The sequence below is a fragment of the Pelodiscus sinensis genome, chromosome 1 (genome assembly GCF_049634645.1).
Source record: "Pelodiscus sinensis isolate JC-2024 chromosome 1, ASM4963464v1, whole genome shotgun sequence".
NCBI classification, from domain to species: domain Eukaryota; kingdom Metazoa; phylum Chordata; order Testudines; family Trionychidae; genus Pelodiscus; species Pelodiscus sinensis.
The window spans coordinates 245,634,342-245,661,181 of NC_134711.1; the positions used below are offsets into that span (position 1 = coordinate 245,634,342).

At 42.3% G+C, this 26,840-nt stretch overlaps 1 protein-coding gene across 1 annotated transcript; it reads right to left on the minus strand.

The window, feature by feature from the left end:
- Window positions 1–954: 954 nt before the first annotated feature.
- Window positions 955–25,988, minus strand: LOC102445348 (protein-lysine methyltransferase METTL21E-like). Its single transcript, XM_006131033.4, has 5 exons — window positions 25,711–25,988; window positions 24,955–25,043; window positions 13,452–13,609; window positions 5,077–5,194; window positions 955–4,285 (listed from the first exon to the last, which is right to left on the minus strand). Exons 2-5 carry the CDS (start codon window positions 25,025–25,027, stop codon window positions 3,882–3,884), a joined length of 753 nt encoding a protein of 250 aa, XP_006131095.2. The 5' UTR covers window positions 25,028–25,043; window positions 25,711–25,988; the 3' UTR covers window positions 955–3,881.
- Between the last annotated feature and the right edge of the window lie 852 nt (window positions 25,989–26,840).

Here is a 26,840-nt window from a genome sequence, read left to right on the forward strand (position 1 = left end):
GGAGCCTGTTCCCCCCATCCTGCCCGTGGAGAGCCTGCAGGAGGGATGCTGCAGGAGGGGACAGCTACCAGAGCCTGCTCCCCCCATAGAGAGCCTTCAGGCCACAGGGAAGGCTGCTGGAGGAGGGGGCAGCCCCCAGAGTCTGTCTTCCTCCCACCAGACAACCTGAAGGCTCAGGGGGGACTGCTGGAGAGGGCAGCCTCTAGAGCCTTGATCACACCTCAACAGCCTGCGGTTCATGGGGGAGGCACTGCAGGAGACTGGGGGCAGCCCCAGGAACCTCCTCCTCCCCCAACAGCCTATAGGCCATTGGGGGGTACTGGAGGCCAGGGGCAGCCCCCAGACAGCCTGCAGGCCACAGGGAGTAATTTGAGGTGAGGAGGGTTAGGGTTAGGAGCGGGCAGCCCCCAGAGCCTTGACCACCCCCCCAGACAGCCCGCAGACCCCAGGGAGTAATTTAGGGGAGTAACTCCCACTTGCAGGGGAGCACTGCCCTGGTCCCCTGGGAGGAATCTCTATTGGAGTTGCATCTTCACTGTCACAAGCGGCCCCAGTAAGACCCCTTCCCACTTCCCAGCCCCATCCTGACTCCGGCACCTCCCACCTGCCTTGAATCTCGCAACCTTCTGCCCTAAGCCACCCACCCACTACCCCTTCTCATCCCGAACTCTCACTCCAGCCTTCATTTTCAAAAAATTCAACAACTGGAATAATGCATGTACATTTTTCATTTATTTTTCCGAAAAAAAATTACTTCAGTTAAAAACCTGAGCAATGCCATGTACATCTGCTAGAAACTTACTTAATGAATCAGGAAATTTCCTAGCATTCAAAGAACCATCCATACAAGTCTCCCTAAAACAAAGTTATTTGATCTGTTTCAAGCAAAGTTGAAATACCAAACTCTACTATAGTTTAAACAATAAAATTGCCCAGGGTATAATCTTGACTGATAGAGAGCTGGGTCCCCTCAATTTGCCAATCTAGGGTGCTTTGCCATAAGAGTAACAACTCTTTGATCTGCTCAATCACAGCCTCGAGCATGCAAATCACTCTCAGCTATACTGTACGAATGCTATAGCCAGCTATCTATGAATTGAACTGCAGGCTAACACCAGCAAACTCCCAGTCCAAGACTTCATTCTAGAAGTGTGTGCCTTGTACAGTCTGGCATATTCATGGACAGCACAAGCTCATATAAAGTCTATAATTTCCATTAATAGGAAGTGTTGTGCACATATCTTATAATCTCAGATGGAGCTTCCCAAACACTCCAGGCACACTGGTTTAGATAAAAAATGTATGTTTATTAGCTACAGGGAGATGGATTTTAAGTGATTACAAGTGGCTAGGCATAGGAGTGAAAACGGATTACAAGAAGAAAAAAGATAAAATCTAACTTGACAAGCTAAATGAATTCAAAGCAAAGGTCTCTCTCACCACATGCTTGAGTAGTCTTACTGCCTGGATTTCATTTGGCCAGGACTACAATCTTCCTCTGCACACCCTCCTCCTTCTTTCCCCCCTCCCCCCTTCACAGTTCAGTGTTACTTTCCTTGTTTTTCAGGTGGTGTTGTCATGGACAGAGAAAAAGGGAATATGCGGGGTAGGGGGGCGTGTTTCCCTTTCTTATATTTTTCTTTTTAATCAATTCCAGATAAGGTTCAGAAGATCTGTGGAAATAGGAAGCTCCAGATGTTTCTTTGCTAAGATGTAAATTTCTCTCTCACACCTTTTCCTACTGAAGAATGGCAGTTTAGCCAGATGATAGACCATGTGATTTTAACAACGCCTGAGGTGTCAGTTTGAATTTTGTCTTTGAGGAACTGGTTTGTGCCTGTTTTTACAGACTTAGAATATCTCTCAATGTCATATAATAGAGTCTTATAACTTAACATTGGTGTGGCAATATAGTATGCAATCAGGACATTAATGATCAGCAAATTATGAATTTTCAAATGATACTTCAGAGGCATACTTTTAAAAAAATGCAATCTAGTTTTGTAAAAGGTGAACACAGGGATAAAGACTTTCACAATGGGACTATCCAAAAATGTTAATGCAGTTTTACTATTATCTGCCCATACTTAAGTACACAGAGTATTTTTGGTCTCAAGGTACCACAATCAGACAGGGATGCAAAACACTGTCTTGAGAGCAATTGTTAGTATTGTTGGGTTCTCAAAGTTATAGGTGAACAGTGGTCTATTTTGAGAAGGGAAAAGCTCCAAGGATTTAATAATTTGTTTTAAAGAAATTGGTAGTAATGCAGCACTATTCTTATGCAGGACCATTTGTTCAAATTTACAATATGGGGGAAAAGAGCCACCTGCCCCAAGGCTGTGATGCTCACAACAACCATACTTAAAAGGATGCAAAGAGTGGTACTGGAAAGAGACTTTCATCTGAATGGAACAGAGGCATCTATCCACTGACCTGACATCTCAAGAAAGATATTGCCTGTACGGAGGTCATATCTGAGATATCACTGAAATATTGTCAAGGAACTATTCACTAAAATATATATTCCTATACTCTGGCCTATGGTTTATTGTCCTGTGTAAACTATTAAAACAACATTACTATGAACAGAATAGGTGACAATGAAGAAATACAGGAATGTAATTTGATAGCACAACTTTTAATTTTAACTAGGCTTTATTATAATCTTATGTTTTGTGTAGTCAGCTGAGCTTATCAGGCACTATTATAAATTGCACTAGAAAGTTGTTTGCAGCAATACAACAGAATTCTGGATGTATGATCCACACAACTTGTGAAAAACATTAGTGTTGCACAATTTAGTACCTACAGTTCAGGAAATGCCAAAGGTATGTTCCCCTCACATGTACCACCAGATGAAAATGTTAATTCAGGTTGTCATTGCAAGCATTGTAGGGGAGCCGAGGCTACCCTGCCTTGGCAATAAATGGTGATGTCTGCCTTGTCCAAAGTGTGGATTTCTGGCCTGTTTCAATTCGTGTGCAAATAAGTACACAGGCAAGACCAGAGAGTCAGGAATTGTTTTGCATAACAATGCAGATTAAGCATGATACGCGAGACCATGTCAAGAACACAGGACAAGTGGCCTTGTACTGGTACTTCTGTTTCTGATAAGCAAAAAGTATAGATGGAGCCATGGAACTGTCAACAGCGCACATAGTTTAGGTAACATGCTGGGTAGCAGGATGTACCCCAAATACGGGCACTGGGCTTTTTACATATCCTACACAATACATAATCAATTGGTGAATATTAGATGTACCAAGTCTCGCCTTGCTATAAATTGGGCTTAGTAAGAACAATTGATGGGAGGGAATGGGTAGGATTGACCCACACGTCCTGCTCCATGTAACTAGAAGTAATTAGGCCCTTCACATCGACAGCCCAGTGCGTTGTGTTCCAATGAGTGGGAAGAAAACAGAACCACAATCTCCTGCCTGGCACTGTAGGTAGCATACCGGTGAAGTGTAAATGAGTTAGGCTTTATTATTATATATAGTAGATCTTGTAAGAATTGCTTTTGCATTGCTTTGCACTGTATTAATTACTTCAGAATTTATAATATTTAAGGTTTAAATTGTATAGTAATTGTTCTTAAGGCTTGTAAAACTTAAACAACTGTATTAACTGCTTAAAGCTTTCAATAAATAAGAAAGTGGTTAAGTAGCCCTGGAGTGTCTGTTTTCCCTTGGATCTAAAATAAATCCAACTGCACAACAAGCACACAAGAGGTTTTACACTTTATTAAAGATATCACATTGGTTTAATCCTAACACCACCATGAACTGCAGGTATCATTAAGCATTATCATGAAACCTGTGAAAAAAACTCAAAACCGCCCACACACACACTTACTTTCTAGTACCCAAGAGGGGACATCACATCATCTTCTTGCCTCTTCTCATTGCCTTGTACAACGTTATGTTTAAACTGGGGAAATTGCAAATTACCTCCAAGTCAAACAATTCCTGAAATCTGCCTATAAATTGATTATCTTTGTCCAGCCTGAATCTCATGGCCCAGAGAATAACAGTGTTGTCCTGACACAAATGATTGAAGGTAAGAAGGAGCTCTTCCAGGAAGGGATGGTAGTATACCACATCAGCAGCCATGATGTAGTTGAACTGACACAAAGACTTGGGGAAATTCTTCTCTAAATCAACTCCCCATGAGAGTTCTTTAATCTGGGGCTGATGCTTACATTTCGTTGTAGTATTTTTTAGAACATTGTACTGAAGGTTTCCTAGCAATTCAGGCAGATCTGTGGCAGTCACATGTGCACCTGGAACAAGAAAACCACCACCACATATTAACCTATAGTTCAAGAATTACAAAGAAATCTGTTGCAGTACAATATACATTTCAAGTGTGTTTCCACGCAAAAACAAACAATTAAAATATGGGCCTGTTCTGCAAGATCAAAAATAGAATGGGGCCTTTATATCAAATCTGCTTGGTATACTAGTCAAGAGATGGGGGAGAGCACTTTAACTACCAACCCTGCAAAATCATCCCGGGATCTGAAAATCCCCTGAATTCTTTCCTTCTTATAAAAGACACTGCAGGCGAAATGGTGTCCTCAGTTACAATGCAGTGGTTAGCGATTCCAGTTACTGTTGGTAGAGAACAGGTTGTCAGGCAAGAAGACTTTATGGATAACGGATGGGACAGCAAACTCAAGCATACACTGTGTTCAAAGTGACTTGAGAAAACAGGAAGGGGTTGCTTAATAATCATAAGATAAACTGCTCTTGTGAAAAGTTGTGTCTGAATTTAGCCTCTTCTACATGAATCTGACCTCTTGGTCTAACAGGACCCCTAGATCTCACAACATCTGACTTTTGTCCTCTGTTTAATATTGAATGGTGGTCAAAACTACTGCCTCCCAAGTAATTTTATGAGGATAAAAGCAGAACTGGCTTTGAAGTTAGCTGGAAATCCCAAAGAATTCAGTGTTTCTTCCTTGGTTTTCTACAACATTTTAGAGGAACTGAACAAATATACACTCCAGTAGTCATCAATATTCATCTTAACGACATTTCCAAACCCAGAAAAGCAAATCTAAATACTTACCAAGTAAACTGGCTACTATGGAGACCAGCCCTGTCCCAGCCCCAATTTCAATTACACTTTTATCAACCAGGCTGTATTGTTTAGCATTTGTTTCCAAAAAGTGAGATAGAACAAGAGCCTGCAGAGAAAAACATAAGAACATATTGAACAAAAAGAACCCGCTCTGTGCGCACACAAAACCTATCACTATATGAATGCTGACCTTTCTGAATCTGAATTACAAAAACACCCAGCTTTTTTAAAAAGTCAAGATTTTATTTAATTTATTTCACATCTATCTAGGTCCACCTGCACAGTAATAAGGCAGAGTTTTATTTCAGTTCTCTTACAATAACAGATCATCCTTTATCCATTATCTGATGGAGAGATTATGCACCTTGCCTCCAACAGCACCTTCTGCTGCCTAATTTGAGGAACTGCATTATCTTTCCAATCACAGCCATCTGAATAATTCCACCTACCACTGAATAATTCCACCTACCACTTCAATAGCTCCTTCCATTCCAGAATCTCAAAACACTTCACGACCATCATGCATTTTTGTCCAACCTCTCTCCACCCCTCTCCATGTGAGAGACACGGGAGAATGATGAGCCTGAAGCACAAATTGCTGAAGTGATTTGCCCAAGCTTACAGCACAAGCTTATAAGGCTGGGAACACAACCAGTATTTCCTAACTCCTGTGCCTATGCCTCAAAACACAAGGCCATCACTTTCTCACAGAAACAATGAGAATAATGGGAGCATTGTGGTTAACACAGTAGAGGCAACCAGTGCCCTGCAGGGGAGGGGAGACAGGAAAGGGGGCCAGCGTGAGAGCACTTGGCTTCAGCAATTAAAATCTAGGGGGAGGAGTGCATGGCCCATCTAGTGGGCATGTGACCCTGTATGCACCACACACACATGTGGGGAGATTTGCGGTCAGAACCAGAGGAACCAACCCAGAAATGACTGCCAAGAGATATACTTCAACCCCAGTGGAGGAGCAAGAAGCAGTGATTCTGAATGTCCATGTCTCTGAGTTTCAGTTGGACCATAAACATCCTTTAACGGTTTGGGGGTCTGGTTCCCATGTGTGTTCCTAAGACCCTTCAACAGTTGTTCTGGCACCCTTACTGAAAAGATTTTCTCGCAATATCTAGTTGTGTTGCTGTTTATTGTATTAATTTTCATCCTAGTCTACAGTGGGGGAGGAGGAAGAGATTTCATTTGTAAAGTGCCCTGGACACACACAGATTAACACAAGCATGATCTATATGCATTCCAGAGTAGTTTCCCGCTCTCCAAGCAGGCTGGGGGAAGCTATTACTAAATATTATTTGTTAAGATCTTATGTCATGCTTTGGCACTGAATAATATATGCATCTAAATACAATTCCTCTCCTGAAGGAACCAAGGTTCTCAATCACCTTTGAGCTATATAAACTGCAGAAATATACCACAACAAAAAAACCCTAGATACAGATTCATGGATTTTAAAGCCAGAAGGAACTGTTGTGATCATCTAGTGTGGCTTCCAGCAGAACACAAACCAAAGATGTAACCAAAAAACAGGACTATGTAGCACTTTAAAGACTAACAAGATGGTTTATTAGGTGATGATAGATAGATGTAACCAGTAATTCCTGACTGAAATCCAATAACTTCTGGATGATTTAGAGTGCATAGTTTAGAAAGGCATCTCATTTTGATTTAAAGACTTCAAATAACAGAGAAACCAATACATCTCCTGCTAAGCAGCTTTAATAGATAATTACAGTTAAAAATCTGCCCCTCTCTCCCACTTTCAAAATGTCTAGCTTCAGCTATTAGCTCTTGTTACAGCTTAGGTTAAGAAACTCTTTACAATCTTCTCTCCATGTATGCACTTACAGATTAATTAATTAATGGAGATGCCTATCTCCTAGAATTGGAAGGAACCTTGAAAGGTCATCAAGTCCAGTCCCTGGCCTTCACAGCAGGACCAAGTACCATCCCTGACAGATTTTGTCCCAGATCCCTAATTGGCCTCCTCAAGGACTGAACTTACAACCCTGGGTTTAGCAGGCCAATGCTCAAACCACTGAGCTATCCCTCTCCCCCTAACTTTAATTAATCAAGTAACTTCTTAAACTTCTACATCCCCTAACTTTTCTCCATAAAACAGCTTCCAGTAAACCACAGCGACCTGAAGCATTCTAAATGATATTTTAGTTTCACGACTGAAGCAGAAAAGCAAAGTTACTCACTTTGGTGCAGTAACTGTCGTTTGAGATGTGTCCCCCCATGGCTGCTCCACCGTAGGCGCGGGAGAATGGAGATTTTTCTAGTAGCAGTACTCGGCCGGACTACGCATGCGCGGTGGTGTCTCACGGCGTTCGTGCTCTTTTATGTGATTGCACGGTCCGGCCCCCGCCAGTTCCTTGAGACCGCCTTGGAATCTGGAAGTCATAAAGAAAGAAAGACTCCGAAGCGAGGAGGAGGGTGGGTAGTGGAGCACCCATGGGGGGGACACATCTCGAAGAATGACAGTTACTGCACCAAGATGAGTAACTTCGCTTTCTTCTTCGAGTGATGTCCCCGTGGGTGCTCCACCGTAGCAGCAGCAGTACTCCACTAAGCAAGAAGGTGGGATACGGAGACCCTATTTGTCTGCTGAAGAGAGCACTGCTGATGCCACCATGGTATCTAAGAGCCCCCTCTGCTGTACTGCGTAATGTTTTACAAAAGTGTCATGCGAAGACCAGGTGTCTGCTCTGCAGATGTCTTTAAGGGAAACACCCTTGAGAAGGCTGTTGAAGCTGCCATTGCTCTCATGAAATGGGCTCAAGGTTGTGTCAGAAGCGGTATAAGCCTGGATGCGTAGGCTTCAGTTATGCACATGGTTATGAGTTTTGAGATGCGCTGCGATAATATTGGCTGTCTTTTTGATCTCTCGGCCAGAGACACAATCAGCCGGTCAGTTTTTCTGAAGGGTCTCCTGCATTCTATATAAAGTGCAAGGGCTCTGCAAATATCAAGTGTATAAAGGGACGCATCACACAACGAAGCATGAGGTTTTGAGTAAAAAGATGTAAGGACAATTGGTTCATTGACGTGAAAGGTCGAAGAAACTTTAGGGATAAATGCTGGGTGAAGCCTTAGGACTACCCCATCGGTATTGAAAATGGTATATGGGGATGTTGCCATAAGTGCCGATAACTCACCAACTCTGTGTGCCGAAATAATGGCAAGAAGGAAAACCACCTTCATAGTTAACATCTGAAGTGGTATAGTTGCCAACAGTTCGAATGGTAAAGTAGTTAGAGCTCCAAGTACGACATCTAAGTTCCACACTGGAGAAACGGGATTGTGAGGAGGGCTTAGGTTCATAAGGCCCTTCATGAATCTCTTGGTAGTTGGGTGGGCTAACAGGGAGGTGCCTTCAATCGGTTGTCTGAAAGCAGAAAATGGACGCTAGATGAACTCTGAGAGAAGCTAACATCAGCCCTGTGTGTTTTAGGTGTAGCAAGTAGTCGAGAATAATGTGAAGTGGAGTCGACTGAGGGAGCAGTTGCTGTGTGGAGCACCAGGAAATGAACCTGTGCCATTTGGAGAGGTATGTGGTTCTGGTTGTTTGTCTTCTGCTGTGAATTAGTATTTCTCTGACTTGTGTAGAGCAAAGGGAATCTGAAAGATTCAGCCAGCTAGGAACCATGTGGCGAGCTTCAAGGCATGTATCTGGGGGTGTCGTAATAACCCTTGGTTCTGGGTGAGAAGGTTCGGGAGGGCTGGAAGTGGATACGGTCTGCATAGTGACATGCGTCAGAGGAAAGGAAACCAGTGCTGACACGTCCATGCTGGCGCTATCAGTATGACCATGGCACTGTCCATTTTGACCTCCTGCAGAACTTTGGGAATGAGAACTGTAGGTAGAAAGGCATAGAGGTCCGTTCCAATTGAAGAAAAATGCATCGCCTAGGGAGCCGGGGCCAAGTCCGGCTCTGGAGCAGTAGTCTTGACATTTCTTGTTGTGACAAGTGGCAAAAAGATCTATTGAGGGTGTGCCCCAGCATTGGAAGAGAATGTGGAGGACTCCATCGTGTAACTCCCACTCGTGATCTGGAGCGAAGTGCCTGCTGAGAAAATTCGCCGCAATGTCTGTGGTGCCAGATAAGTAAGATGCCATAGGTGTAATGCTGTGGTGAATGCACCAGTTCCAAAACTGGATTGCCTCCACACACAGGGAGCAGGATTGAGCGCCACCTTGATGGTTTACATAATACATTGCTGTGACATTGTCTGTGAGGATTCTCACTATGGTATTGCGGATGTGGTCGTGGAAGTATCTGCAGGTGTTGAAGATTGCCCCAAGTTCCAGAAGATTTATATGGAGCCATGTCTCTGATGGCGACCATTAGCCCTGGGGGGATATGATGCCCATATGTGCTCCCCACCCTAGAAGGGAGGCCTCAGGAGTGATGTGGTGCGAGGGTTGGTGGTGGTGGAAGGGCACGCCGGCAAGAAGTTTTGTGCTGTTCGTCCACCAGTGGAGCGACTGGAGGACCAATTGCAGAGGGGTCACTGATCTGTATAGATCATGTTTCGTGTGATTATATACCAGTGCTAGCCAATACTGAAGACTGCGAAAGTGTAGTCTGGCGAAGTGTACCATGTCAGTTGTGGCAGCCATGTGACCCATGAGCATTAAACAAATGATTATCTGAACGGTCAGACTGCCTTGAATGATTTGTATCAAGTCTTAAATGGCTTGGAACTTCTGGAAGGGTAGATATGCTCTGGCAGTGTTCGCATCTAGCAGGGACTGATGAATTCCAGCTCTTGAGTAGGGTAAAAAGTGGACTTTTGGTCACTGATAAGGAGTCCGAGGATATAGAAGGTTCTCATAGTGGAGTGGACCATATTGAGCACTTCAGTACGTGAGTGACCCTTCAGCAGGCAGTTGTCAAGGTAAGGAAATATGATTACTCCTCCTTGACGGAAGTGTGCGTGTGGTGACTGCTGTCATCGTAGGAGACTGTCTGCATACCCCTGGCCAAGACATCAAACCTGCTGTTTATTGTTCAGCGGGGTCTGCATACGGTTGCCCAGGTTTTGATGCCTCTGAGGTCTTTGGCGCGGACGTTGCTGATTGAGGATCCATGCTGCCATTGCTGCCTGATATATAGGTAATCGTAACGCCATTGGTAGGCAGCATAACGGCATCGCCTATATGGCGGAGCATACATACCCAACGTCTGGAGGGTTGTGCATGAGTCTTTAGATGAATGTAACACACTGTCTGTCTTTTTGGAGAATAATTTGTCTTTGTTGAACGGCAAGTCTTCTACTTTATTTTGTAGGTCTTTTGGGACTCCTGCTGACTGAAGGTAGGATGCTTGTCTCATGACTATTGCCATAGCCGTGGACCGGGCCGCTGTATCTGCCACTTCCATGGCTATCTGGAGAGCTGTTCTCATTGAGGTGTAGCCCTCCTGCACAACTGATCTTAATATGGGTCTTTTTGACTCCAGTAGATGGTCCAGCAGTAGCATCAGCTTTGTGAAAGTATCAAAAATGTGCTTAGAAAGATGTGTGGTGTAATTAGATATTCCGAGCATGAGCATTGTGGAAGTGTAAACTTTTCTGCCCAATAAAATCGAGTTTTTGTGTCTTTGTCGGAAGAGACGTGTTTGTATTGCGGCATTTTAGACCTTTGATGGGCTGCATCCACCACTAAAGAGTTGGGTTGGGGGATGGGTAAAGAGGAACTCCATGCCTTTAGGAGGTACAAAATACTTCCTGATAAGCTTTCTTGCTGGTAGGTGGTCCAGAGGCCAGGGTATGCCAGATTTCTTCAGCGACCTCCAGTATGGAATCATCTAAGGGTATAGCTATTCTCGATCTGTGTTGGGGCTGGAGATTTTTAAGACAGCGATGTCCTCTTTTGTGTCATCCAACTGTATCTCATGGCTTACTGATACCCATTTGAAGAGCTCTTGGAATTGCCGAAGGTCATCAGGCCGAGAAACATCTCGAGGGATGACAGCTTCAACTGGAGAAGAAGAATGGTTAGTGGGGGACACTTCCGGTGGGTGCTCCTTGGTGATGGAATGATGCATATCATCTGGTTCCGATAGAAGTTGTTGTAGAGATGCAGGCTGTCCTGTTGGGGTGGGAGGGGCTAGAATTGGGGAGTGTCTGGGAGATGTATAGCCAAGGTATGATCTTCCATGAGATCTGGACCTATGGTGGTAGGAGTATCTGTTGGGTGAGTAATGATGGTAACGGTCATCACGGTGGTAAAGTCTGTCAAGTGGTGAGTGCCTGTCAGAGTAAGTAGTTTGGCCATGTTCCCAATGCCTTATGTGAGAACACAGAGAGCAGGAATGGATGTACGACACTCTAGAGGAAGCCAGAGATATGGAGAAGTATTGTTGATGGTAGTGACGATGGTCCCTGTGGGCTGCTAGGAATGGAGAGGGCAGACTCTGGTGTGGAGAATACGGTGTTCAGCAGCGTCCCCCACTGTAAGATGTTGAGAAGCGTGATGCCGGTGGGGAAGGGGACGATGCCGGTGAAAATACTAATGAACGAGAGCAACTCTGCGGAGGAGGAGTACTCGGTGCCGGGACATGTGGTTTGATGCTTATATGTGGAGTCGGTGCCGTTGGTGCCAGTACTGTAGATATCGGTGCTGACCCCCGCCCTGAAACTGTAGTAGGCACCGGTGCCAAAGTTGCTGCTGCCAGTGCCGATGATGACCTCAGCATGGAAGAATCCTTTGGTGCTGGAGGTTTAATAGCGGGTGGTGCCAAGGAAACCTTCGGTGCTGCTGTCAGTGCCGCTTCTGCTGGTCTTTTGGTTTTCGGTGCCGCAGGAGTCTTTAGACGCTGTTTCACAGTGCCTGAAGTACTGGGCTTATCTCCTGTACTAACTCTGCTGTGTGAGATGGCCAGTAGAGACCTGGCAGGTGATGCCTGAGATATTTTGGATGAAACATTTGTAGGAGATGAAGTCCTAGGTTTCAGAGGCTGGCCTGAGGAGGCCAACTCTGAGCCCGTCAGCTGGAGGGCTTTATCAAACAAAATCATCCACAGCCTCATCTCCCTGTCCCGTTGGGCCCTTATGGTCAGTTTGTGCAATGTGGGCACTTTTGTGGGACATGAGCTTCCCTGAGGCAATGGATACATGAGGAATGCCTATAAGAGGTGGGCATTGTCTTGTGGCAAGTGTCACACTTCTTAAAGCCAGGCGAGGATGGCATTTTCAATCTTCAAGTTTGTGGGGTTTTTTGGGTTTTTTTGGTTTTTTTTAAGTTTTAGGGTTTCAAAGGGGAGTTTAACTAGTAAATATCTCTATCTCTATATAACTATGCACAACGGGAGAGGAAAAAAACCTTGAGGTATTAGTATTATCAGGGCACGCCAGCTGTGCAGTTCGGTACGCTGCGCATGCACTGACCGTGCTGCGCGGCTGTGCTGGCTTGTAATCTACTCACCACAGGGAAGTAGATTACAGTAATTGTCGAGCCTTGATTATTATTATTATTATTTTGAAAATAGGAGGAATGAAGTAAAACCATGAAGAACAGTAACTATTAACAAAAACAGTCTCATGATTGAGGTGGTAAAGGAGGGAAGTTGAGGAGATCAGTTCACTCTGTCTCCAGCCTGAGGCGATTGTGCAGTCTGGCCCCCGCCAGTTCCTTTAAATCACACAAAAGAGCGCGAATGCTGCGTGACACCACGGCACATGTGCTGAACTAGAAAAATCACCGTTCTGCAGTGCCAGGGCAAGCCCAGCACCTACGATGGAGCACCCACGGGGACATCACTCGAAGAAGCAGCACTAGTTCCATTCATCATCTGAAAAAAGGTAGGGGCAGAAATTCAGAACTATTTCCAAGTTTAGGTAAAAGTTAAATGACAACTTTGGGTAGAAAAGTTCCAGGTCCCCATGAAAAAGAATACATATAATGGTTTCTTCTGGTCTCCTTGCAACAGAAATTACTTTTAGGAAGGCTACTTTTTAGAGGTCCAGGATATAACAAAATAGTTCTTTCCTTTGTTTTATTTGTAGCAGGTTAAAAAAGAAATGGGAAGCATTGACCCAAACGTTGCTGAAAGCACAAAAAAATGAAAAATTATATACATTTTCCTTTATCTAGCTCTTCAACTGAAGGACTATGGAGCCCTGTGCACTCAGCAAGTTCATGATTAATTGTGTGGAAGGATGGCCATCTCCCACCTGCACAGCTCTGACATAGAAGATTTGTGGGTTGCAAAGCAGAGGCAAAGAAAATGTAGAACATTTCTCTTGGTTTTATAGGGTAGGGCTGAACAAATATGCAAAGCAATTTAAAGGGCTAGTGTTTTAGAGGAATAAAACCTGATAATAATTCATAAATAATGTACCGATGGCCAGACGAATGCCCCATAACAGTCAGTGCCTTCTGTAATTTTTATCTCATGACCAGCAAAGTAAAAACCTTCCCAACATCTGTTAGTTAAAACAGAAGGAGAAAAACGCCTTCTCATGATTTCTGCAACTGTCTGTTCGTCTTCATTTTTACCTGGAAATAAAATGATGAGAGATTATACAAGTTATACAGTACTGCAACAGAACTGAAAGACACACAGAACTGACTGACCAGGAAGCTACTGGTTTATACAGGCAGGCAGCTCTCTAGCTGCCAATCTGACTTATGCCTGAGAGTGGAAATGTATTTTACAATAAATTGTCTTGTATGATATGGCCCTACTTTTGATGGTACTACTGCTACTAGTACAGCCACTACCAACAACAGTCTCCTAAGATATAATTCAAAACTATTTATGCAGATCATAATGCATTTCTTCTCATTGATGATGCAGATGGGCACAGAAAATATAAAGAAAGCAATTAGAAAAGTGGCAATATCTTAATATACACACACTTATATAAAATTATATATAAACTATATAACCTTGTTATTAAATAGGAAGTATTTTCAATTAATGCTACTATGCTGTTAACTCTCATATTTGCATTTGTGTATTTTTCATGTTTTATTTCCAAGGCTCTTTATGGGATCCAAGAATACTATTCCCTTTGACAATTTACAAAAGAAGTCAAAATACCAACTTCAATCTGTCACTGAGCATGTGAAGAAAAGACTTTAGCAACACACATTATGATAGCTAAGAGAAGAAAGCACGACTGTTGGCAGTTAAGCATATCCATTCAACCCACTCTACCTTTATACACAAATTCTTTCCAGTTGGCTAGATCATCCAAATATCTTCCTTGTTACTGTGTGAAGAATATTTAGGACAGCTAACACAACCATGCATACATTTTAATAGATACATTTATATATATGGTGTCATCTGACGTCTCACAATAAAAGGAAGTTACCCACCTTGTGCAGTTATGACTGTTCTTCAAGGCGTGTGTCCCCGGGGGTGCTCCACTGTAAGTGAAGGGTCTCCCTGGAGCCACGGCAACATCCACAGCATTCCTAAAGGGGCTGCCTCTCAAAGACATTTCTTGTGCAGCCACATGGTCATCATACCACACATTTTCAAAACATTATGCCATCATGCCCCAACTGGCAGCTGACACATTAATGGCTAAGGCAGTTCTATCTACCGTTACAAAGTAGTGACTCCAAGTCCCACCAGCCACACTGAGCACTGTTTTGTAGTCACCTATAGTGGAGCACCACTGGGACATCACCCGAAGAAGAAAAGGAAGTTACTCGCCTTGTGTAGTAACACTGTTCTTTGAGGTGTATCCCCTCGTGGGTGCTCCACGATCGTCCCTTCCTCCCCTCTACTCAGAGTCCAATTGCTCTGCAGTAGATGAGGAACTGAGGGGAGGAGGTCGGGCCGTGCTCAACTGTCAAACCGCCAGCAACATGAGAGGTTCACTGAGCATGTGTGGCCCAACTGTTAACTGCCATCAAAAAGTCTCCGATCCTGCAGCTGCAGGGAGACCCTTTACCTATAGTTGAGCACCCACAGGGACATCACCTGAAGAAGAACATGCAAAACTGATATAAATATAACCACCATAAAAAGCACAAGAGTTAACATTTTCTACACTAAACTATGGACACACGTTTCAAAATGGGCTCTTAGGCTAAATCATCTGGAAGATTGGAGCTTCTTGGTTAACTACTGGAGGGTTAGTTATATAACAGTGTAATACATTTATTTCTTAAACCTTACATAGGGGGGCAGAGCTCTTTCATTATAATATCAAATTAGGTGACTTTTATTAGCTCAAAAACTGGAGTAAAAAAGGGGTTGTGTTTCCTTTTAAAGAACAAAGAACCAGGGGCAGAGACACAGGAGATCTGTAGTAAAAAACATAGAAAAAAAAGTTCAGAAGAAAACTTGTGCTGAAGTTTATTTTTTGTTCTATACGTTAATAAATTATATCCCTAGAGTGGGGCAAATTAGAACTATGTTGAGTCCGAATACTTTGTTTGGAAGTGGTCGGTATACAACCTGTTTAAAAGTAGGTACATTCCAGTAACTATCCAATTTGCACTAAATCCCATACACTTTAAACAACAATAATCTGTTGATTTAAAATCATGAAGCAGTAGCCTAAAAACTGAGTTAAATACCATTCCTCAATTACTAGCATGTATCAGATATACTGTAAGACAGGGATGGGGAAATTGGATCCGCTGGCTGGATCCGGTCCACAGAGTTAGTCTCAGGAGGGCTCCCACCTCCATGCTAACCCTTGTCTCTGAAAATACCAGAGGTTCACAACTCTCATTGGCCACAAATTGCCATTCATAGCCAATGTGAGTGGCAGGAAGTTATGTCTCAGCCCACGATGCTTCCCGCCACTTGCAGCCAATCAGAGCTGTGATCCTCTGACACCTGCAGAGGTGCAGGTATACATAGCGGCAGCAGCCCACCGGGCTGCCTTTTTTTTTTTTATTGTCCAACCCTAATGTAAGAGATAAGATGAATTCAGCACTTTCTTTCCTCAAATTATGAGCTAAGTAAGAATCCCCTTGTCACCAGATAATTTGTTGCAAGGATTGATCAAAATTTCCTGTTGTAGTGGAGCAGCAGAGGCGGTGTAATAATCAGGTGCCCTCTCCAATTTTCCTTGCAATCAATGAATTCTCCCCCAATAAGCAGTTAGTAATACTTTGCACTTATACAGTGCTTTTATCCAGAAGATCATAAAGTGTTTTATGAATATTAATTAAAATTCATACCCTTCTGTGACGTAGGACAAGGATACTTCACCTACTATTGAAAAGCAGCAATTTTGGGAAAGGAACGTGGCATCATTCAACAGCACAAAGTGGAGGAAAAGAAGTGAAGACAATTACATTGAAACAGCACGAGGACTGTTAATAAGCAAAAGTTAAGTATCCAAGCTGGCATGTGACCAAGACAATGGGATTAAGTACCCCTCCTATACAGAATCTGCAATGATTATCAGCAATCAGATAGCAGTTTTCTGTATCATCAATAAGACACGCATGCAGCAGCCAAGCACACATTGTACACTTTGCTGGTGGACAGCCACAGCACTTACTCAGATGCAAAAGTGCCACCTACTACGGAGCAACCTGAATCACTTCCTCAGGAAAAAGTGATAGCCCCTTCCAAGAATTGACCTGACCTAACCTTATTAAACTTTCTAAGTCTGATGTGGCACACAGCAATCTTATTTACCTCTGAAGCCATATCATCTTGTGCTGTGACCTTAACTCTCCCAGCTGGATAGCCCCTCTTCCAGCTGACATGAAAACAGAAACCCAAGCCTTCCTATTTGCAGTGTAGGACATGACCTGACAAGGTTCAGCTCTGCAACAACATACTCAACCTGCTACAGAAGCTACATACTCTCTAACCTACAGTTATTCAAGCCCTGTACTTGTAAATATCTGAATGCCATGTATCGCAGCTCTAGGACTGCATGTAGTTCCTCCAAGCACTACTCTTGGTAGAGCCACAATTTCTAATCGTTATATTTAGAAACAAGCCAATTCAACATTCTGATTCAACTTTGAATGCCATGTTGAGCTCTAAAAAATACCACAAAAGCCCTGTTAGATGAGCCTAAATTTTTAAAAGCAACTATTCATTTTGGGTGCCCAGTCAGAGCTATCTGAAATGGGCCTACCTGATTTTCAAAAAGTGCTGAGAATACACCCTCTGAAAATCAGGCCCCTTCATTTTTAAATATCTCAAATTGTCCTAAAATGGAGGCTTCCAAAGACACTTCAGATGAAGACAATATCCTTCTTTAGCTGTATTTAAGTCTTACTTATTAACAAACTTACTGCATTGTATATTTTAAGCATGCTAATGTCTTTTGTGGTTCTCTCTGACTCAATCTGATGTCAATATTGCCCTTAAACTACTGAAGAATGAATGCTACCAATGCTCTAGCAGTGCTGCAGCAACAATTTAGAGAAGTTTGGAGCATCATGTGCTTCCACTCTTGTTAGTCACGAAGGACAGAGCCGGTCACAGATTATCAGAGGAGATAGCAAACAGGAGCAGCTAATAGGGGTGTTTTACAAGGTAATTGTGACGGGGCATGTGAGTGGGGCTAGATACGCTTAACATTCTTTAAACTTCTGTAAAATTAAATCCAACACCACCGGATTTTTTTAAAAAAAATCCAATCAAGAAAGTAGTTCAGGCGTAAAAAGAGCATGCATGGGGCCTATCTAGTTTATTGCACCCTATGTAGCATGTATGATTACCTGCCCTATGGATAGGTAAATCCTTGCCCTCAGAGTCCATGTATGAGCTTTGGAGACCAGAGTGGAAGAGAGACAACTAAGAGGGAATATGATAAAGACGTATAAAATCATGACTGGTATGTAGTAGGGATGTCAGCGACTAGTCAAGTAGTCAAAGTCGACTACTTGATAAACCTAGGCTTATCGGGTAGTCAAGTTGCTACTCAACTAGTTGCTTCCACCCCTTCTCCCACCTCTGTATTAGCAGCAAGCGGAGGGAGTAGGAGCTGGTCCCCCCAGCACCATCTCTGCAGGTAGGCAGATGTGCAGCAGGGCACCCGGCATGAACCAGGACTGAGCACTTCCAGCTCGCATCAGGTCCCAGACCCAGTGCCTCTGCTTTTTAAATGTAGTAAGAGATGCCTGGCGGCTGGTCATTCTTACTACATTAAAAAAGCAGAGCTGCAGCATCTGGTACCTGATGTGAGCCGGGAACTCAGCTGTCCCGGTTTATGCCCGCTCTGAGATCACTGCAGCTCTGCCTTTTAAATGTGGTAACCCCCTTATTGATTAATCAAGTAGCCGATGGAAATTCCATCAACTACTCGGTTAGCTTACTATCTGCTATTTAACATCCCTAGTATACAGAAAATAAATAAGAAAACATTTCCTTCGCATACCACCAGGTAGGGTGTTACCACATGAAATTAATAGGCAGCAGATTTAAAACAAACAATAGGAAATATTTCTTCATGCCACACACAGTTAATCAGTGGAACTCCCTGTCAGAGTATGCATAAGACCAAGACTTTAACAGGTTAAAACAAAAACCTTAGATAAATTCATGAAGGATAGCTCCATCAATAGCTATTAGTCAGGATAATCAGGGATAGTGTCCCTAGCCTTTGATGTTAAGGCTGGGAATAAGCAAAAGGGTATGAATCATGTGATTGTTGCCTGTTCTGTTCATTCCCTCTGGGATACATGGTATTGACCACTGTCAAAAGAGAGGATACTGGTCTAGAAGGACCTTTGGTCTGAGGGAGTGGGCCATTCTTATGTTAGCTCAGTGATTTTTTTTATAAACAAAAAAGGTGCTGGTATTAGGGTTGCCAAGCAAAAAAAAAAAAAAAGGTCAGAGGTCGGGGCCGAAATGTGGCCACAGCCCCTTTAATTGCCAGTGGGTTTCTGTCCGGTGTGGCACGAGTGCTCCCAGGGCTGGCTGAGGGCTTTGCTGGAGAAAAGCGAGTATTTCCAAAATAAGATGACGGAAGGTCGTACTGGTGCGTAACGGCACAAAAAAAGCAGTGTTACACCTGAGGCTGAGATGGAATTTTCATTTCATGTTACTATTTTCTTTTCATAAACTTATTTTGGGAGCTGAGATTTATCATGCTGAAATACAGCCAAGCAGCAATGTACACATGTGGTAAGTTTCTGATAAATTCTTATGTTCATTTCTGAGTTATCAGAGTGGGAGTAAGTATTTTTCTGGAGTCAAATTTGGGTTTGGATAGCTCAAAAGCAGGGCTCCTAGAAAACTTCCAACTTTGCATACGCAGAGATATAAATGTGCGGAATATTTTGTAGTATTTGTTTTGCCTTATCTGAAGAATTTTGATTTGAAATAGCATTTTGTGACTTTGAAATCAATGGACTGCATTAGCAAAGTCATAATTCGAAATGGTCTGAGATAAACAGAATGAAGTTTAATAAGGACAAATGCAAAGTGCTCCACTTAGGAAGACACAACCAGTTTCACACATACAGAATGGGAAGCGACTGTCTAGAAGGAGTACAGCAGAAAGGGATTTAGGGGTTATAGTGGACCACAAGCTAAATATGAATCAACATATTTATCAACAGTGTGACGCTGTTGCAAAAAAAGCCAACATGATTCTAGGATGCATTAATAGGTGTGTTGTGAGCAAGACACAAGAAGTCATTCTTCCACTCTATTCTGCGCTGATTAGGCCTCAGTTGGAGTATTGTGAGCAGTTCTGGGCACCACATTTCAAGAGAGACGTGGAGAAATTGGAGAAGGTCCAGAGAAAATCAACAAGAATGATTAATTGTCTAGAGAACATGACCTATGAAGGAAGACTGAAAAAATTGGGCTTGTTTAGTTTGGAAAAAGAGAAGATTGAGAGGGGTCATGATAGCGGTTTTCAGGTATCTAAAAGGGTGTCACAAGGAGGAGGGAGAAAAATTGTTCTTCCTGACCTCTGAGGATAGAACAAGAAGCCATGGGCTTAAACTGCAGCAAGGGAGGTTTAGGTTGGACATTAGGAAAAAGTTCTTAACTCTCAAGGTGGTTAAACACTGGAATAAATTGCCTAGGGAGGTTGTAAAGTCTCCATCTCTGGAGATATTTAAGAGTAGCTTAGATAAATGTCTATCAGGGATGGTCTAGACAGTAGTGGGTCCTGCCATGAGGGCAAGGGACTGGACTCTATGATCTCTCAAGGTCCCTTCCAGTCTTAGTATTCTATGAAAGTACAATGTTCTGACAATAGTGCTTTCATCTTAAAGCAATTGTGTAACAACTTCTTTATTTTTACTTCCAATAAAGGTTACTTTCCCAATTCATAAAGGAGGGGTAGGGAGAACACATAGTCATATTTAGTAACACTTAAGGGTAAACCTCAGAAGCTATTGCTCATTTTGCATACACATCTTTCAGATGTTAGTCTGAATCTCTTTGGCCTATAAAAATTAGAGCCTCTATTTTGATCTAGATTAGGGTCCAATCCTGAGAATACTGACAAGTCCCCTGAGCTATTAGCATGATCTAAGAATATAAGAACAGCCATACTAGCTCAGGCCAAAGGTCCATCTAGCCCAGTATCCTGTCTGCTGATTGTGGTCAATATCAGATGCCCAAGAGGGAGGGAACACAACAAATAATCATCACGTGATTCCTTTCCTGTCATCCATTTCCAGACTAACAAACAGAGGCTAGAGATATCATTCCTACCCATTCTGGCTAATAGCCATTGATGGATCTAACCTCCATGAATTTATCTAGCTCTTTTTTGAACCGTGTTAAAGTCCTAGTCTTCACAACATCCTGTGACAAGGAGTTCCACAGGTTGACTGTGCCTTACTCTTACAAGCCTTACTTTTGTGAAAAATCCCTGATGTGAATGACCACTAATGAACTCCTTGCACATGCAAAGGCTTCAGGACTGGAGCCCAGAGTCCAATAATCTTTGTTCCTATTTCATTTTATCTGCTTCTCGTTACCTTGTTTGAGGGGTCCTTGAGAAACAAGGAATTCTTCAGTTATTCATGCCCTTGTCACCTTTCAGCTCGACCGCAGCATGAAGCACTCAGCACTTAGGAAACACCAATGGATCCAGAAGGCCACAGCTCATCTCTTCAGAACCACAGGCTACCATGAACTCATCAAACCTGACCTCTGCTCTTTACTTTCTATAGAACACTGAATCAGATTAAAGGTCTCACTCCTTATCTTCAAGGTGCTCCTCAGCCTGGGGCCACAGTATCTAAAAATGCCTAATGATCCAGGATGAGGACCATAATCTACAACTTCATTCCTGAGGTACAACAGAAAACTGCCGTAGATGGAAGTCTGTGGAATATAGTCCCTCCCAGGAGCTAAGGGCCAGCACAAACTTTATCACCTTCTGCTCTAAGTGCAAGGCATATTTCTTTGACCTGCCTTCTCTAACAAACACATACAAACATGTGTGCACATGTGTACATTGCACATAAAAAAGGATATACTGTAGACAGAATAAAGCAGAGGTCCTGTGGAAAAATCAGTATGTGTTCATGTAATTAAAGACCATATCATAATGTACATGCTCAAGGAACCCAAATAAGGGCTAACAGCAGAGGAATGCTAAAATGCTAGGATATGAGTTCCAATCCAGGTGCTTGAGGGAAGCGTACTTTAATGGTCAGTCTGCTGCCCATTCCCCTCAAACTGGACCTCTTCTGCCTAGTATGTCAACATGGAGGATGACTACATAAGTAAACAATAAGGGTTTACTGGTTAATCCTGTCGACACCACACATACCTCCTTCCCTCCCCCCCCCCACACACACTGCCTCTGTATCAGGGCAGCAAGGGGGGGGGGGGAGGATGTGGGAGCCAGTGCCATGGGAAGCCAGCTTTAAGCCAGCTCCCCACAAGCACTGGATCCGCCTGCTCCTCGACCTCTGTGCTGCTGCTTCTGATAGAAAGGCAGAAACACAGAGTGCTCCCCAGGATTGGGGCCGGGAATGCATGGCTCCCGGCCCACCCACAGGGACTATAGAATAACTGTGTAACTAAATTTTGATGTGGTTACACAACTAATTACACACTAACTGTCTGTCCACCAGTCCTCTTTCTACCTCAACACTGGCTCCTCTTCCCATCACATTCTCCGTGCCTAAATCAGTCTCAGACTCCCCTCCTCAGCTTTCTGGTCCCAGTCTCAGTAATTCTAAATCTCTCCATTCCAGACTCCCCATCCAGCAGCTCCGTTATAATAAAAAAAAAACTCAACCAACAACACTCCTTCACATACCCCTCTGCCGCTGTGAAGAATAGGAGAGAAAATATGTGACAAATGATAGTTATGCTGGTTTATGCTCACATGATATTACTGGGACGAATATAGCATAAGAACCTAAATAGAACATAACATTAACCATGCCCTTGAAAGATTTGAAAGAGTAGTCAGGAAGCGCCTTGCAGACTAATTCAATATAGCAATTGTTAGATGAGCTAGTAGTGATTAGCAGAGGCTGTAGAACACTAAATCCTTCCACTTCACTTAACACATCCTGACAGTAATTTGCTACTTTCAAAGAACATGAAACAAAATATTTTTCCAGAGAATAAATTTACATAGAGACTATTTGACTAATGTTCTTTGGCTTAATCTTTTATAGGCCTTGCAGATAATCCAATACTACTGCTATTAATGCCTGCAAAGATATTAATAGGAAGAGATGAGCTCTGCAAAGACCTGGGTAATGTCATCCCTTCCCCTCCTCCTCTCCCTCGACTGGAAGGAGCTCCTGACTCTTCCCTCCTGCAGTGCCAAAAGGCTGCTAAGTCAAGTCATGTTCAGGTGTGAACTCTAGCAGAAATAAGGGGGCATGTGACTCTTTGTACTTCCCACACACACATTGCCTTGGCATGACATGGCACCAGGAATCGGAAGAGGAGGGTCCTTCCCAGGTGCCCAACCAGGCATGGAGAGTGAAGAGTTCTGAGCAAGGAGGGTTGGGTCAGTCAGTCAGCTGCTTGATCTCCATGTAAGAGAGATGTTTGGGAGTAGCATGTGTGTATGTGGCAGAGTAGGGGTGTGTGTCTCACCTTTCTCTGTGGAAATCCTAAAGCCTTAAAGAAGGTAAATAAAATAAAAATGCTCAACTTCACAGTATTTCTTTTTAACAGTCACCTGGATGTTGATTTGAACGTTTGTATTGTATAGATGATCGCCATGGAACTTGCTTGAATAGGAGTAATTTTATGAGGTGTCCCATATTCAGCGTGAGGAAATATGGTCATCCTATGTTGGCGGAAGGTCTATCTGGGTTGGGCTCGAGTGCCAACAAGAACTTAATGAATTAAACACATATGAATGAAGTATCCAGGAGAGAAAAAGAAAGACCCGGTAGTCAAACACTGACTAAACATTGTCTTTTAATGCCTGGTAGTCAGGGAAGGAGAAGGCATGGAACACACAGGGCTGCAACTGGGGAGAAAGACACAGGAGTCTGTGAGTGCTGTTCTTCTTAATGTGGTCACCTGACACCAGGCAGACACATACCAGGGTCAGGGGTCCAGAAGAGACTGAGATGGACTGCAGGAAGCCATGGAAACATAGACCAGTTTTTCCTGTCACTATAAACACAGACATAAGCTTGACTTTTCCATGCTGATCTAAGGAGTCTTAAAAGATTGTATACCAGCTAATAAATGCTATCTTGTTTTGAAAATGCTGCCCAGTGCAGCTGCAAAAACTTACAGGTTACATTGCTCCCTGAATAAATACAATCTCTACCAGGAGTTTTAATTCATTTGGACTTGCTGTAGAGGAAGTCTTATGCTTGCTTGAAACTAATCCCCAAAGCATTGTAATGCCTGCATTTCAGACTTCTGATCTTCCACTTTCTGTCTGCATGACAAGAACCAGGGAAGGAGGTGAATGGAAAAAGCCCTCGAACAATTGTGGGTGCCTTTTTCTGGTTACTTAACTTGAGACCATAGAGTTTGATTTGCAAAAGTGCTGAAAACTCATAGCAGCAACTAACATGAACGGGTACTGAGCTTTATGCGTTCAAAGTGCTATATAATGGCAGGACCTGATTTTTCACAGTTCCTAAGCATCTCAAATTGGGCATCCAAAATAAATGGATACTTTTGACTTCAATCTCTCTGTGCCTCAATTTTTGGATACCACCACTCCCTGACCTCACAGGGGAAGTGTTATGAAAATACATGCTGATGTTTGTGAAGCATGCATATACTGTAGTGACTAATACAATTGAAAAAGCATATGAGGATGTTAACTGCCTTTAAAGCAGGGTCTGAACAATGTGCAATAGAAAAACATGAATACTGAATAGTTGCTCAAGAAGTGAATGCTGACCATTCATTATGACAAATGTCCAGTCCTAGATATAAGTTAACATTTTGAAAACTCCCATCCCAGCCACTATTTTACAGGGTTTTTTTAATTTAAAACCTAAAATCTGAGATTAGCCTTAAAGGTTAAGGGTCTTTACAAATCAGAGGGCCCGCAGTCACAAATTTTGTAGGAGCAAACCTGACCCTGTTACCAGCTTTATGTGATGATTTCTCAGGATTAAGTTGGAGGCAGTCCAAACCAAAATTGAGCTTATAAGTAATTCATTTTGACTAATTGATACCCCACATAGAAACTCTACATTAATATCCTGATCTATGGCAACAGCTTAATTCACTGGAACCAGAAATGAGCAACCTGCCATACACACTACTGTGCACTCTGGTAAGAAACTGCTAGGGTTGGGGTGAGCTGGCATGGCATAATATTATGAATTTGGGCTATAAAACTGCAATAAATGCATTTTTATATAAATGTTAACACAGTTCCTTATGTGAAATGAGTATGAAAATACCTCACAGAACACCACATTTTCTTCCTCCTCAATCTCAAGCATACAGGAAAATGAAGCAGATAATTAAAATAAATTACCTTCTTTGTGTTCCAGATTCCTTGTTAATACAGCAGATATCAGATGATTACACTGCGATGGTGTCACGTCCATTTTATGTGATACAATACTGGACAGAAAATATATTCATTAAAATATCAAATGGAATATTTTTATATATATATATATATATATATATAGAGATAGATAGTGTGTGTGTGTGTGTGTGCATGTGCGTCAGAGAGAGAAAGAAAATTTTGTGCTGGAAACCAAAATTCTGCTTAGGAAAAAACAGACAAGGCAAACAATGAGGAATACACAGTTAAGAGCTGCATGAAAAATAAAAATATAGTTTTAAAAAGTGAGTTCATATTGATGTAGAATGCATTGTTTTTCTTTATATTGGAGGAGAAATTAATGAGGCACTCTGCATGACAGACAATATTGTTTTACCACACAGCCACTTTAAGCTGGGAAAACATTTCTTTTTATATCACCCATGCGTATTTTCTTCTTAAGGCCATGTCCACAATACACTTATGTCTACTAAACTAGAAAACATCCTGTTAGATTTTGAATGTTAATTCATAGCCTGCTTACTGGATTTTGCACTCCAGTGCTATGATTAACTAAAAGTACTCCAGTACTAAACAGTTCAATCAGTAACTTACACTGCTTATATTAAATAACACAAAGTAATTCAGATTAATTAGAATGAATTATGAAAATTCAGGCATGAAGAATTTCTATGGTGTCCAGTGTGTAAAAGCTATATTACATTGTATCCATCAACATACCTGAATCTATTCTCCTGGCCTTCAAATAAAGGAGATACAGAAAGGTTTATCTGCTGGACTTTCCCTTTCAATTAGCTCAAATAGTCCCAGATAGAAAAGCACTCAAGTCTGTTACATACTGCGAACAATTCCCCACCAAAAGGCATTAATAAATCCTGACAGCTGCAGCCTGAACACAAAGTGGTCACACAGTGCTGCGTTTCCCAGATAACTTGGTACTCTTACATAAGGGAGGAGGAGTTTCATAACAGCAAGAGGTCTAAATGCAATAGCACTCCAACAAGTAAAATTAAGTAATCTGGACAAATTCACAAAAATAGAATAGCACTTACTAAGGCTGTGACTATCTAGATCATTTAAAAAAAATAAAGGAAAAAATCATTCAAAACTAAACTTTTCTTCCAGACATTAAGGGTAATATTTAAAGCAATAGAGGTCTGGTTTGTGAGATGCATGTACAATTGCATGTGTAAATTTGAGTGCAAAATTACTACAACTGATTACCTCAGAGCAGATCTGTACACTCACATGCTCAATTTAAAAAAGAGGCAAGTACAGGCATATAATTGTACATCTTTGTATACAAACTTCAAATACTGAAAATTTGGCAGTAAGTGCATCTATAAGATCTCTCATCTCAGAATCTTTTCTATCAGCAGTTTCCCCTTCAATCTCTTCCAAAAAAAGAACAATTAGATCAGTGGAGTCACATATCTCTCTCAAAATCTTATTTAGACTGAAAACTCTTAAGAGCACAGATTGTTTCTTACTCTACCTTTATATAGCACCTAGATCAAGGTTTCCCAACATATGGGTCACCATTACATTTCAAAAGGGTCGCCAGGTGTCTCCCCAGGTGGCTCTTAAGGAGCCATTCACATATTTTTTGAATTGCCCTGGGTCACCAAGTCTTCCTGAATTGTCAAAATGGGTCCTCATCTGGAAGATTGGGAACCACCGATCTAGATATAATAGAGCCTCAAAATCTCATTAGCCTATAGGTGTTATTAAAAATATTCATAAAATGAAACTGCACTAGAACTTAAAGAACAGTAGAATTCTACCATACTTAACAATTGTAAATTCTGGAAAGAACATTTTATACTTGGGAGCCACTGTCAAACAAAACA